We start from the raw sequence: 15,086 nt of genomic DNA, 5'->3' as shown, positions 1-15,086 counted from the left end.
GCGACAGTAAATTGACCGAACGTGAGCCTTATTGCATTGAGATAAAGTCTACCTAATATCAGTTAAATGTGTACGGGTAGACGTGCTAATTCATTGTCAATAATATTACAGACCGCCGTGACGCGATGTAAGGGTACATTCATATTAAAATTGAACTTTTTGTTAAGAGTTTTATGTCTATTGTCATTACGAAATACGATAATGTAATTCGTAACGTCACGTGACGTTACGCGTTCGACAGATTAGTTCACATAAGTGTCATTAGTAGCAAACTTCAGTTGGACCGTCCAACGTGTGACGTCATCACGCTCTGTAGAATTTGAGCCAAAAATTATGAGCTCTTCAACCGCTCAAAAATTTTTAACATTTTAAATATTTTTTAATACAATAATGTGAAGGTTTACAAACGTATTTTTTTTTTCGGTGTTCCAACGATATAAATTATGATTACAATAAAAAAAATCACGCATGGAGCTAATTTCTGTATACCTACCTATAAAACAGCTAGTGATATATCGTGAATATAGCCGAGGAAGCTTTAAAATAAAAATATGGTATTTTATCAGAGTAATTAAAAAACAAAGAGACGGGTAAAAACTCGTGCGATCGCCATAATCGCCATATCATCCGTCGCAAGTTTTGTCACAGGGCGGACACGCCATACATCAAAAGTCACTTGCGTTTCTATGTGTGAACGGCACGTCTGTACACGCGGCATGCGTCATAGTGAGAGTAAGTTGCTTAAAAACAGTACTGAGCGGTCGGCAAAACAAAAGGTCGTCAATCTGCTGTCGCGGGGCGAGGTAATTCGAATCGGGGCGGGGCGGGGCGGTTTTGAGTAGCACGCCATATCTTTTGTCTCTTCTTATTTCCTCGCTTTCAGCCCCTATTATGTATTGTGTGTTCCATAAACATGATAGATACATATAGAGGTATATATATAGTATATACACAAACACATATGTGATTTCTGTCGCTTTTGTGATCGGCTCGCTAGATTTGGTAAAACGAACTGTTGACCTTTGTATCTCATTGTTTTAAAGGCAAACGCCTTCACCTTAGTGCCCTCTTTGAGAACATTACACATAGTTTTAGTTATTTTAACTACAAGATGACACATGCACCTTTAAACGACTTCAATTGTCAACGCCGTTATAAACGATGCTCCGATATAAATACAATGCCGCGCGACGGCGTAAGCGCCATCGACAATAAGGTCCCTTTTCATAGAAAATGCCCCAATTTATTTATTTAAAAACATCGGAAGTACAATCGAAATTAGTTCAAAAATTCAACAAAATTAATTTAAGTCTTTATGTAAAAGTTAACTTGAACTGAAAATTAGTTCGCACAATACTGGCCAAATCTAGACGTATCCTAACCTAATTGTCAATTCATCTGCCTCCTACCAGCTCCGAAATCACGTAACGCGCCAGTGCTCGTTCGTTCAGCCGTCGAGGCGCCCGCTCCAAAATGTAGCGAGAACTTATCGCGAAACTTATTGTAATTCACTGTGATATTAGTTTAGTTATCTTAGTGATAATGATAGTTTTATCGTGGCTGTGTTGTTTGTTAATCGAGAATGCTTGTAAGAGGAGTGTAAGTGTTTTTTTTTTATGTTATCCGTATATTGTTGTTGATAAAACGAAGTGATTAAGTAGTTTTGTGATATACGTGTTTCAAACGAAATAATACCGTTGCCTTTTATGGCTTATATAATAGGTTTAATGCTTTTTTTTTATATAGTTCACATCACATTACCCGGGCCGGTCGTTATTTTTTTTAAATCATCCGTAAATCTGTTATAATCATAATAAAATTAAAACACAAATTAAATGTTTAAAATTCATACTAAACACTTTTTTTAGTATCAAATTACAAAAAAAAAAACTATCATAAAAACATTGGGTGGATATCACACCGAATCTGTTTATTGTTTTTTGTTTTTTATATTCTGATCGACTGATACCTTAATAAAAATTTGTGAAATACTCTATTTAAGCCAAAATCAGGAGCAAATGGACAACAATGTTTAAAATTGTCCCGTTATCCAGGATTGGTGGAAGGTGGAGGTGAACGACCGTCAGGGCTTTGTGCCGGCCGCCTACGTGAAGAAGATTGACGCGGGTCTATCCTCGTCTCAGCAGAACTTAGCCGACTCCAGCTCCATCGCCGCCCGACAGAACCAGGTACACTCATCATACTATCCATCATCATCTTCCTCGCGTTGTCCCGGCATTTTGCCACGGCTTATCCACTTGAACAAAAACTTGTTCTTGCTCTAATTCGTTTGATTTATAAACTGGAGCTATATAAACTAATATCAGACCTAGATATACCTCATGTCATTGTATGTGCAAAGTTTCATTACAAGCCAACACGTAGTTTTAAAATGAAAAAGAAACTTCGTTTCTATGGGAGGTGAAATTCAGCCGAGCTGTGGCATTTCATGAATAATTTTACAAGTTTGTCTGAACTTTTGAACTGTTTGTTCGTAGATCGAGGGTCAATATGACAACCTGCTGGGTCTGGCGCGCGAGCGTCAGAACAAGCTCAACGAGACCGTCAAGGCGTACGTCCTGGTCCGCGAGGCTGCCGAGCTGCACACTTGGATTAAGGACAAGGTAAGACTATAAACTGAAATATAAATAGAATGTCATATCATCTATAAAACATGTCATATAATAAAACAAAAGTGATCTACCTCTCCAGCGACGGCTGTTGAGTTGGCTTAAAACGTTAGTGTCAAACTAAAAGTCTGCCTCCAAAAAATTAAATGACTAGTTCGAAACGAATGTTTGTATTTCATTTCCCCCGCCACCAACTTCGCACATAGCCTATACTACGAGGAGCCTATTGCATAATAAAATACACAAGATAATACTATTAGTGATTTTACTTTGTATTTTATTATGCAACAGGCCCCCGCCAGATAGGCCACATAGCCTATACTATGAGGAGCCTATTGCATAATAAAATACAAGCTAATATACTATTAGTGATTTTACATACAAAATCACTAATAGTATTAGTTTGTATTTTATTATGCAACAGGCCCCCAGTGGGATACTCCGACATTACTCTTTTTTTTAAATGTTTTAGTATTCTCGCATTCCCCGCCATAATCTCCGTATAGCCTAAAAGTCCACGTTCGTACACAGGAAATGCACGCTCAAGTCCAAGACGTCGGCGAGGACCTGGAGCAGGTCGAGGTGATGCAGAAGAAGTTCGACGACTTCCAGAACGACCTGCGCGCCAACGAGGTCCGCCTCGCCGAGATGAACGAGATCGCCGTGCAGCTGATGACTGTCGGGCAGACGGAGGCCGCGCTCAAGATCAAGACCCAGATGCAGGTGAGACCAGAAAGCATGGACTGATCTTTCAAGACCCTCACCTAGTGATGTCATTTCGAGACGCTTGCGGAAACAACAGGAATCCTGCACAGATTTAAGCTGTCTAGATTCCTACACTGCTAGTGTACTCATATCATACGATAATATCTGCATTTCAGATGTAAGACGTCCACTGCTTCACAAAAGCATTGACGGTGTTAATGGCTCCGTTCAAGAGTCTTTCTTCAGGTTTTTGTTCGTATCATGGTATGGTAGAAATGGTTTAAAAAATAATCATTGTCTTTATCATAAAGCAGCGTTCAGCTTGCTGCGACGGAAGCATGCGGGCGCAGCATGGTTCCATTTTTATCGCCTGTCACTATGCCCGTCACTTTCGCACTTACATACTTGTTAGAACGTGACAGGCATGGTGACAAGCGATAAAAATGCGACCGTGCTACTGCCGCTGGTCTCATTTTTATCGCCTGTCACCATGCCTGTCACGTTCCTGTTACGACAGACATGTTGACAGGCGCTAAAATGAGACCATGCTTTTTTTATACTACGTCGGTGGCAAACAAGCATACGGCCCGCCTGATGTTAAGCAGTCTCCGTAGCCTATGTACGCATGCAACTCCAGAGGAGTTACATGCGCGTTGCCGACCCTAACACTCCTCTTCCTCGAGCTCTGGCAACCTTACTCACCGGCAGGAACACATCACTATTAGTAGGGTCTAGTGTTATTTGGCTGCGGTTTTCTGTAAGGTGGAGGTACCTCCCCAGTTGGGCTCTGCTCTAGATCTGGAATGACGTCCGCTGTCCTGTGCCCTACCACACAAAGCGAGATGTCATTCACAGTGCCCATACCTCTCTTTTGGACGTAGTTTAAGGACATACCCCGGGTGCAAGGATGCTTTCGCCGCTGATATGTAATACCTACGTAACTTTCAGGGGTTGATAAAAACGCAACATTTATTATCACATATTTGACAAGTAAAACTAAATAATGTATCTGTCCTAACAGGAGCTGAATTCCAAATGGACGTCGCTCCAGCAACTGACGTCAGAGCGCGCCGCTCAGCTCGGCTCCGCTCACGAAGTGCAGCGCTTCCACCGCGACGTCGACGAGACCAAGGACTGGATCGCCGAGAAGGAGGCCGCCCTCGCTACTGACGACCTTGGCAAGGATCTGCGCTCCGTGCAGACGCTACAACGTGAGTTTTACTAATGTTCCTAAGCCTTCACATAGAAGTCTGCCTAGCCAAGCCTAGTTCTCTTAAATAAACTGTCCGTACATGCAAAATACGTTATCTGTGTCTCACAAGCTTCAGTGAGGGTCTTCACGGAAGACCGCGTATCTTGACATTATGCTGAGTGGAGACCTTTTCAGTGACGCTTAATAATAAGTTGGTTCTGTATGTCCTAAGTAATACTTAAGTTAAATTTAAACGTTTTTGAATAAATTTCTTCTATTCTATTCTATTCTATGACCTATGTACAAGGAGCTTTCTTCGGAGACGATTCGCGCGACCACCTTTTGTGTTGATGATTTTGTGACGCTGTTCTTTGTAACTTTTTTTTGGCAGAATCTTGTACTAAAACTCCTTCATCCACCAGGCAAGCACGAGGGCTTGGAGCGCGACCTAGCCGCTCTCGGCGATAAGATCCGCTCGCTCGACGAGACCGCCAACCGGCTTATGTCGACGCACGGCGACTCGGCCGACGCCACCTACAGCAAGCAGCGCGAGATCAACGAGGCCTGGCAGCAACTGCAGGCGCGCGCCAACGCCAGGAAGGAGAAGCTGCTCGACTCTTACGATCTGCAACGGTGAGTGTTTACATACCAGGCAAGCATGAGAGCTGGGAGCTGTATTTATCCACTTACAATAACCAAAACGTTACCTGAACCTTCCTAACACAAGCATGTTGTTCCAGCTTCCTCTCCGATTACCGCGACCTGATGGCGTGGATCAACTCCATGATGGCGCTCGTCAGCTCGGACGAGCTCGCCAATGACGTCACCGGCGCCGAGGCGTTGCTCGAAAGACACCAGGTAAGCGTTCAACGGGACATAACCAAGCATAAGGCTTTGGTTTCCTAGGAAAGCGGTGCAGTCATATAGCGGACGCAAAAAGGCGGCCGTCTTTACGGTGACGACATGTGGAAAGTTCTACGGCGTCATAACACACCGTCAGCCACCAACGTCAAACGAAACGTGGACGAGAAAATTGACGACCCTGATTTAGCTTTAATAATTTACTTGGAGAATGAACTATCATCAGAAGTTAAAAATAATCGTAGTGCGAAAGATCATTTAAGTATTAAAATATCTTGGTGCATTTGAGATTTTATTAGAAATGGCTTCACCGCTATCAAATAAAACGTTCACGAAACTATCGACACCGTCAAAAGAGTGTCAAGACGGCCGTCATGCAAATGGCGGCACCGCTTGTTGACGTTACGGTGTCAATCACCGCCCTCTAGGAAACCGCGCCATTTTGTTTACATAGACAACGTTCTGGTGACGTCATTCACCGCTGTCGCTATATGACTGCACCGCTTTCCTAGGAAACCAGAGCTTAAGACACCATTAAGACGGGTCAAGAACTTGCTTGTGATTTTCGTTACATTGTGGTACAGATGTACCTAATCCTTTGACATCGTATTTTCTCGGAAACGTTTGTATTTGTCATGCTATTTCAGTCAACCTCAGTACTTCTTGTACTGAGGTTGACTGAAATAGCAAGACACGTTAGTGCGTTTCCGTGAAAATACTATTGGTAAAGCATCATTCACTACATCTGTATTTTATTGATCGACTGAATTAATTGTAGTCCGTAGTTTTAGCAATGTATCAAATATTGCATGCAATTTCTCTCGCCGTGTAAATGGGACTTAAATCGTGCAATTTAACGGCGATGTCAATATAAAATTAGCGGCCCACCTTACAAGGAATATTGGCAATCGAATTTGAATCAACGGTATTAGAAAATAGAGATGAATTTGTTTTCTTTTAAAATCATTCGAAACAAAATAAAAGCAACTGTTCCATTTCATTAAGATTTAAATTTCATTGGAGGTAATTTGTATTAGTATTAGAACATTGAACCCTAAGAGGTTATGCAAACTCTGATGGATGACATTTTTGCCGAAAAGACACTACACATACTGAATAATTAGTTGTCTACAGTTCACGAATAACATAGAAAGTCAAGAATACTGAAGCCTCATTTTTGGTTTGAATTAAATAGCTTCAAATCGGTCCCGGTATAGATTAAGATAAAATTGTGGACAATCAATTCAATATGCTATTAACTTTGGGGGGCATAAAAGAGAAATCAGATCAAAATATGTGTATGACAAAACTGAGTTGTAACATTTTTTTATCTATCATATCTTTTCAATAAAAAATGCTTCACTTTTTTGTAAGTACATAAGCTCTTATTTTATCTGTTAATGTATCGTATTACAGCAGTAAACGGTGTCCTTTACCTCTTTCATGTTTTTAGTCTAATAAAGGGACCCCTAACCCTAATTTGGGTCTTATTAAGTGGACTGTCTCAGTTTATAAATACATGTATCGAAGTAAAAGAATGACGTGTTGTAGACGCACCGGCTGGAGATAGACGCGCGATACGGCATAATGCCGCAGGTCAGAGGCATGAGTGGCGCCTAACACACAGACATTAATACACGAGAGTGCAACACACACACACATTACCAGTTTTATTATACTCTCGTAAAGTCATCTACTCCAATAGTCCCGCGGACGGTGGAAAAGTTACGTCAGCAACATTGGCACACGCGATAACATACGAAACGTATGGAAACTTGAATATTCAAAACCCGGACGGAACCAAGGAGACGTGCGGGCGTCGACCAATAGCATTTGTTGTAATCAAGCGGAGCGGAGAAGACGACCAATGCGATTGGTTGATTTTGGTTCCGGCACGTCTCAACTCCGCCTCAGTGGAAAGGCTACCTTAGAGTTTTTTGTCGTTGTCTATAACTTAAGGAGTTAAAATATTCGTGGAGTGATGTGGTATACAATCATCGTCGACCATTCTGAATTTCAAGGAAATCTATTTATATTGTGATAAAACTTGCCTGACCTAACTTTCTACACCTTGATACCATTGTAGACACAAGTTCGCGGACGGTAAGCGACGTATGCGAAACAAAAACCTACGCGAATGCTATAGCATTCGTGTCCGCGAATGTTTTAATACACGATTCGTGGACCTTATTGCGACGAAATAAGGTCTCTGTTAGCGCGCAATCGGTAAGAAGATCATAAAACTGGTATTGCGTTGTGGCGACGTCGACGCGTTGGACACTTTCATCGCGTCGGCGTTATGACTTTTCATTAACAGGCCGAGAGTGCATTAAAATTTGTTTTTTATGTTTATTTTAATGCTCTCAGTCACAATTTTTATTTTTTATTTTCATAACACTTCACATTATGTTTAATTATATATTTGAAAATATGATTAGTTGAATAAAAACGTAGCGGTTAAAGTATAAAAGTCACTATTAATATAACCCGGTCCACCCTATAATTTACTCTTATATTTAACAGAGCCTTTTTTAGTATACTTCGTCCCCTGTCTGCTATACGGCCACATCTCAAAATTTATTATGAAGTTAAGTTTTCTTTAAAAATGTTGATGCCCAAGTGGCCGTATTGCAGGCACGAAACGACTTGTACACTAGGCCAATTTTAATTTATTTTATAATCAATTAATGGTAGGATTTATTTTATAATTTTGGTGTTGTCCTGTATTCTCAAATCCAATTTTGATGTTGATATTTATAATTCTTATAGTAATTGTAATATAATCTTTGTCGTGTGTGTTGATTTTGCGGTACTGTTTATTTGGTTTCTACCTAATGTTCTATAATGTTTGACACTCACATTTGGTTATTTGGTGTTGTTTCCGCTTTATTCCCTATCTTTATATTTTTTATCGGGTTCAAAATTTTCAAAAAGTTAATTTATAAGTGTTGATTATTTTTAATAAGGCACTTATCTGAATATTACGCTCCGTCACCTTAACAACTCGAAAATAGTATCAAATCTATTATAATTGCTAATAGATTTGGTATTATTTTTAAACAAGCTAACATAAAGGTGCGACCAGTTCTGATCTATTTATTTATATGGTAAAAAAGAGTGCTACGATATATTTGGGCGTGATTATCTACTAGACGCTAACTGTACGCAAACAGGCGCGTTCACAGAAATAAATATACTATAGAAGACGCAAATGCATCTACTTCGCGTGTCCGAACCCCGACCAAGCGTCGAGGTTGACCGTCGCTCTTTACAGTCCACGCGGGTCAGTTGCAGCCGGACGCCCGTGAAAACTTAAAAAATGCTTCGTTGCATGATAATTAACTTCAACAGCTCAATAATTGCGAGCACCCAAACGCAAGAACATGTTTCCTATCACAGATAAGTAATTTTAAAATTATATTATGCGTAAATTTTGTATGAAAATTGTCGGCACGCTTGGTTTCAATCCAAATCGTGGTTTTTGCGTCATCTAGCGTATATATTAAATCTGTGGGCGCGTTGGTCAGATCTGGATGAACCTTAAATACTCATAATATCGTCGTCCAAAACCTATGTAAATGTTGTAATACTGACTCAACTTGACATATAGGAGCACCGTACCGAGATGGACGCGCGCGCAGGAACCTTCCAGGCGCTCGAGCTGTTCGGACAGCAGCTGCTGCAGGGCGGCCACTACGCCAGCGTCGACATTCAGGAGAAGCTCAACAACATGGGCGACGCGCGCCAGGATCTAGAGAAGTAAGACCTGACTACATTGTAGAGATGTGCTTTAAAAGGCAAGGGCTAAACTGACGACCGGTCTGGCCTAGTGGATAGTGACCCTGCCTATGAAGCCGTTGGTCCTGGGTTCGAATCCCGGTAAGGGTAATTATTTGTGTGATGAACACAAATATTTGTTCCTGAGTCATGGATGTTTTCTATGTATTTAAGTATCTGTATATTATATATATCGTTGTCTGAGTACCTACAACACAAGCCTTATTGAGCTCACCGTGAGATTTATTCAATTTGTGTAAGAATGTCCCTATAATATTTAAATTTAAAAGTTAATTTTTGCATAGCGAATGTTTATAACCACTTGGTTTTTAGGTGCTTTGCTTTTTAATTTGTTATTTATCTTAAGTTTATTACAATTCGATTTGTACCTGTCCTAAAGGATCTGTTGGCATTACTAATCTAATCTTTAGAGTGAATTTTGGATTTATTTCCTAGTGTTCAGTGGAACTTAAGTTTTGCATACAATGCGAATGATTATAAACCGAAATAAATATCATATACGAAGGAAAAATTACCAAAGCCTCCAGTGTCCAGAGCTGGAATCGAACCATCGTCCCCCGTCTTATAGTTTAATAGTTGAACTTGAAAAAAACACACATTAAAATATTTTCATAGTAAGTAATCTAATTTGTTCTTAGAGAAACGCGAATGATTATCGTATACTAGTACCAGATCTGATGATGGAATCCAAGGTGGCACATACGCATACACATGTACCTACATCAGCTCAGATGACTCATGTACTGTGAAGAGTACAGTGGGCAATTTACTTTCGTTTTAATTTTTTTGCCACGCCTAATTTATTTTCTGAAAATGCGAATGTATTTTTGTTTTATAGCTTTTGCGATTTTATTTACTTACGTTATGAGAAAAGCACATTTCATTTCTCATTTATGTTATTTTTCCATTGTGTCGCTTAGCTTCAAACTCACGTTTGTTGTAATATTAAATATTTATTTTATTTTGTTTTTATTATGTGTTTTTATAGCGGCAACAGAAATACATCGTCTGTGAAAATTTTAACTGTCTATTTGGCTGTTTCATACATTTTTGCTGGTCCATTTTCTATAGGAGGGTAAACGTTGCTCAGTATAATCCCAAAACCTCCCTGGCAACGGGAATGCACTTATTTTTTAGCCATCCTGTATATGTAATCTATGTTATAGACATGTAGTGTCACCAAGCCCCTTCAACTTTAGGCTAAAATCCCCGTTTGGCGTATCAAGCTGCTCGGAAAAATGTAGAAATGTCAATGTGATGTTCAACGTTAAACCATCAACTCCCCAGGGCGTGGGTAGCTCGCCGCATGAAGCTCGACCAGAACCTGGAGTTGCAGCTGTTCTACCGCGACTGCGAGCAGGCCGAGGGCTGGATGGGCGCTCGCGAGGCGTTCCTGGCGCCCGCCGACCAGGCGGACCAGGCGGACAGCGCGCAGCCCGACAACGTCGAGCAGCTCATTAAGAAACACGAGGACTTTGACAAGGCCATCAACGCTCATGTGAGTAACTCAAAACCAAACCGAACAAACTATACATTAACCAGCCTCCTTAGGGCGGCCTTAGGGGTGGTGAACAGGACCGTTGCTCGGAGCCTCGATATTTTTTTTATGTGCGTAACGGACAAGGGTCTTGGAACCATCTGCCGACCGAAGCATTGCAATGTTTAAAGTTATACCACAGTGACGAGGCGGCGGTGGCGAGGTGGCCTAGGGGCCGTTAGCCGCGACAGCTAAAGACGCCGGTTCGATTCCGGTTTCACCACCGGGCTACGTCACTTTTTCTTCAATTTATGACATCTATTACAATTTATAATTTATACCACAGAATAAATAATAGTACTACCGTACAGAAAGGAAACTTCGTACAAAACCGAAGTCTGACATCGGTTCAGGGTCGAATCATGCTGTCCCTTTCTAATATATGACACTATCCCTTTCGACTATTTAGGGTTGTCAAAATTCAAGTTATTATCTTATCTGTGGTCGTGCACGCAAAGGGACGTCAAGTTGTGCCAACCTTAGTAATTGCTCGGAGCAATGCAGAGCCGAACTGAGCCGAGTTTGCCCGAAGCTAGAAGTTTCGCACCCCTGACCAAACGGAGACGCCAATATGAAGAGTCCAGCTAGTAGGCTTTGCACGATTGCGTCGTGACTATCTCGCGCGAGACTACCAGTCTCTTTCTAATAAATACAGAAAAAGATGGGTCACGGAAAACGGATGGATGGGTGGGAAAAGATGGAATGAGTAGGATGGATCTCGCGCGCGTGATACTGTCGCGGTGCACTCGTGAAAGTTTAAACGGGAAAACGATAAAAATTCCAGTAGTAATGTCGCCATACTTTTACCCCTCGAGCCTTGCGGTACACTTCGTAGCTTACGACACCCGCAACGTGTCATCTAATCGCGTACCGAATGAATACGTATCGTAAAAAATATCATCGTATTTATTATTGGCTCGTTAAATAATTTGAGACGTTACTGTCGCCAAAAAAGCAGCTTAGTAATAACAAAGGTAAAAGATTTTTCGTCCTTGTCTATGACTGGACTTGAGCATGATCCGAAAGCTCAGTTGCTTTCAATTAAACTGATACTAAATTCTTTCATTGTGTCCAACAGGAGGAGAAGATCGCCCAACTGCAAACGCTGGCCGATCAGCTGATCGCGTCCGACCACTACGCCGCCGACCCGATCGACAAGAAACGCCGGCAGGTGCTCGACCGCTGGCGGCACCTGAAGGAGGCGCTCATCGAGAAAAGATCCAGGTATTGTTACTTTTACTCTTTGACCGCCAAAGACGTCAGATGACGCGCGCCGCTACAGCCCAATATCAACCTTCCTGCATTCCATTAAGGTTCACGGTGACGCGCCGCGCACGATAGGCGTGCCGTTCAAAGGTAGTCTCGGCCTCGGGGCCACCTTTCAAGCCTAACTTTCGTCTCTGCACTTTGCATAACCACAGATTATATAATAGTTCCTTCGAACAGATACTTATCTCTCAAAGAAATCGCAACAACCTACCGTTTTGATACCTACCCTATCCTACCTACCTAGATACCTAGCTATAAATGTGTCGTAAAAAACATTACCTACATCTTTAAAACATTTTAATAGTATCTACGGAGCTTGTAACTTGAGAATGTCTACTTACTTTTCCTCAATCGTCGAAAGAGGAAAAAACTATATTTTTTATTTGTTTTGTTGTTTCTGCATCCATCCACACTACAAGCTGTGTTATTTGTTCGTGACGAAGACATTACTTTGGCATAGCGCGCGGTGACGTGCGTGCGTGAGCGCGTGTGGCAATCAACTGGGTAGCTTTAGTACCGCCGGCGGGAAGCGAGTCTTAGGTATAAATCCTAGCTCGCGCGGAGAGTTCCATAGGCCTGGCAGTACTAATCTAGTGGTAACTGTTGTAATCTTTGGAAAAATAGAGATTTGTCCAATGATTCCCTATCATATTAAGTAGAAATTGTTAAAAAATGTGAATGTCCCTAGGTTGGGCGACGAGCAGACCCTGCAGCAGTTCTCCCGCGACGCCGACGAGATGGAGAACTGGATCGCCGAGAAACTGCAGCTCGCCACAGAAGAGAGCTACAAGGTGACATTTTTGATACTTTATAAACTCGCCGTTTTGTTAAAACGATTGGCTAATTTTATATAGCCTAATGAAGCCTGACAATATTCTAATTATTTGGCCCTGCGAGTGTCGCTATTTCCGAATCCGAAATTTCGCTATCTGCCTCTTGATGATGACAGAGATGTTAGATAACGAAATTTCGATTTTCTTGTTTCACGATAGACCCTCAGATTGTGGTAGTGGTGCCCCCTACGCAGAGTTTCGCGTAATATTCCCTATTGCGAAATCTTTTCTTCTTGTTTACATCGGTGTAATTCGATGATTTTCGTAGTCTGTTGTCAAAGAGTGTTCCAGTCGTTAAGGTTAATTTTGAAGTGAAGGTGTTTAAAATTAAAACAAGTCCATACGTCGCACTTAAACTATCGTGAGACATATTTCAAAATATTTATCAGTACGGTTTTTACTCACTATTATTTTTAGTCGCTTTTGGCGACGTACAACCGCCGCGGACACTCGTGCCTGAGGATGGATTCCCAAAGAATCCGAAACATGTCGCCAAAAGCGACTAAAAATAATAGTGAGTAAAAACCGTACTGATAAATATTTTGAAGTCCATACGCTTATGACTATTTAATGCAACTCAAACACACAGCGGCGGGCCGGCTCTTCATATGTAGGGTCAAGGCGGGAATAGTGGCTCAACGCTAACAATGGCTCAGTCGCCCAATCGCTATACACTGTAGTGAGCCACTGTACCTGGCTATTTTTTTCCCGAGTCACTGTTCCCTCCTTGACCCTACATATAGGTATGCAGTATGCATGTATAGTATAGGTGCGTATAGGTAATGACTAATGAAATTTCTATTTTACAAAGTCTTCTTGCCAGTAAAATCCGCAACATTGCAATTCATACGGAAGTCATAATTATAATTTTTCATAAATACTCATAGTTCGAAACTAACAAAATTCGTTTCCCCGCAGGACCCGGCCAACATCCAATCGAAACACCAGAAGCACCAGGCGTTCGAGGCGGAGCTGGCCGCCAACGCCGAGAGGATCCAGTCCGTGCTGGCCATGGGAGACAACCTCGTGCAGCGCGGCCAGTGCAGCGGCAGCGAGGACGCCGTGCAGGTGAGCACGTGGCTTAAGAGGCCGGTGTCGATTTTGGAGCAAAAATGTAAAATTGATAGATTTAGTCGTTGAAATTATACACGTTTTGTTACGTAATATCATAGAGTAACTTATACTAGAGCGGTACTGTCATAGTAAATTTTGTAACCCTAGTAAATTCACTGCCATCTGTCGACACACTTTAAAACTAAAATTGAAGATTTGTAAAAATACGATAAAATGTATTTAAATATAGATAAATGATTTTTTTTATTTCCATTAATTATTTTGATGATTTTGACCCATGTTCTTTCACTGATATGCGTTAAAATTGTTAAATAACAAACGAAACCGTCAACGCCATCTATACGATTGTAGGCCAAAACTAGTAGCGCCCTCTGAACGAGAATCAAATTTTCTTGATTTTCGAGGCACGTTTTTTCCTTAGACTGTATCCATCTATTACGGAGTTATATCTATCTTTGGTAATATCTAAATAACAACTTGGTTACTATTAGCACGTCTTCTCGTCTTGCCTTTTAATAATGAGGTCGCGAGCATGCGTCACCGGTAATATATGAAGAGAAGGGGCAGTTTTTAAAAATTCATCTTAAACTTATGGTGGTAAATTATACAAATTGATGTATAAGAATAGTTTCAGCCAATGTTGTAGATTGTTTAAGTATCAAAATTACGTTGAAATTAAGGCGATTTTCTGAGAAATTGTCACTTGTTTTGAAGTAATTTCTGGAGAAAATTGAATTCGTTTAACTTTCATTTCCTCGAACTCTTAAGTCATATAACAAAAATGTAATCTGATAAAGGTCAAGTACAGAATATGTGTAATACAAATTTACCATTTTTAGCAGTCCAAACTTTACGAAATGTACAAATAAGAGCGTCAAAATCAGTGCTTTACGCGCGTTTACCTAAACGTCCATCAGAAAAAAAAAACATTACTAATTTAGTGTTTTCAAAAAATTGATCAGATAAAAGGCAAGATAAGAAGACGTGCTAATAGAAAGCAGTACTTGTCATTTTAATTAGGTAACAAAAGGTGTACAATTTCACCGACTAAATCTATCAATTTTACATTTTTGCGACTAAAATCGATACCGGCCTCTTAATATAATATATAAATTCATTTATTAATAACCGGACTTGTGCGAATCGGACTCGCCCACCGAGGGTTCCGTACTTTTTTAGTATTTGTT

At 40.9% G+C, this 15,086-nt stretch overlaps 1 protein-coding gene across 8 annotated transcripts in view; it reads left to right on the top strand.

Annotated features, from left to right (window-relative positions):
• Positions 1 to 15,086, top strand: part of LOC134755146 (spectrin alpha chain) — a 69,833-nt gene that overhangs the window by 24,631 nt on the left and 30,116 nt on the right. For 6 of the 8 annotated variants that reach the window (XM_063691633.1, XM_063691627.1, XM_063691625.1 and 3 more), the window contains 12 exons: positions 2,055 to 2,189; positions 2,499 to 2,624; positions 3,162 to 3,353; positions 4,357 to 4,546; positions 4,950 to 5,160; positions 5,268 to 5,385; positions 6,940 to 6,984; positions 8,999 to 9,147; positions 10,474 to 10,684; positions 11,802 to 11,947; positions 12,681 to 12,783; positions 13,744 to 13,893. In XM_063691633.1, coding sequence (XP_063547703.1) covers positions 2,055 to 2,189; positions 2,499 to 2,624; positions 3,162 to 3,353; positions 4,357 to 4,546; positions 4,950 to 5,160; positions 5,268 to 5,385; positions 6,940 to 6,984; positions 8,999 to 9,147; positions 10,474 to 10,684; positions 11,802 to 11,947; positions 12,681 to 12,783; positions 13,744 to 13,893 — 1,776 coding nt within the window. The remainder of the gene's footprint in view (positions 1 to 2,054; positions 2,190 to 2,498; positions 2,625 to 3,161; positions 3,354 to 4,356; positions 4,547 to 4,949; positions 5,161 to 5,267; positions 5,386 to 6,939; positions 6,985 to 8,998; positions 9,148 to 10,473; positions 10,685 to 11,801; positions 11,948 to 12,680; positions 12,784 to 13,743; positions 13,894 to 15,086) is intronic. The other 2 variants (XM_063691629.1, XM_063691628.1) reach the window with 1 other exon arrangement.

Source organism: Cydia strobilella, chromosome Z, assembly GCF_947568885.1.
Source record: "Cydia strobilella chromosome Z, ilCydStro3.1, whole genome shotgun sequence".
Classification (NCBI taxonomy): Eukaryota; Metazoa; Arthropoda; class Insecta; order Lepidoptera; family Tortricidae; genus Cydia; species Cydia strobilella.
This window is presented reverse-complemented; position numbering and strand designations above follow the sequence as displayed.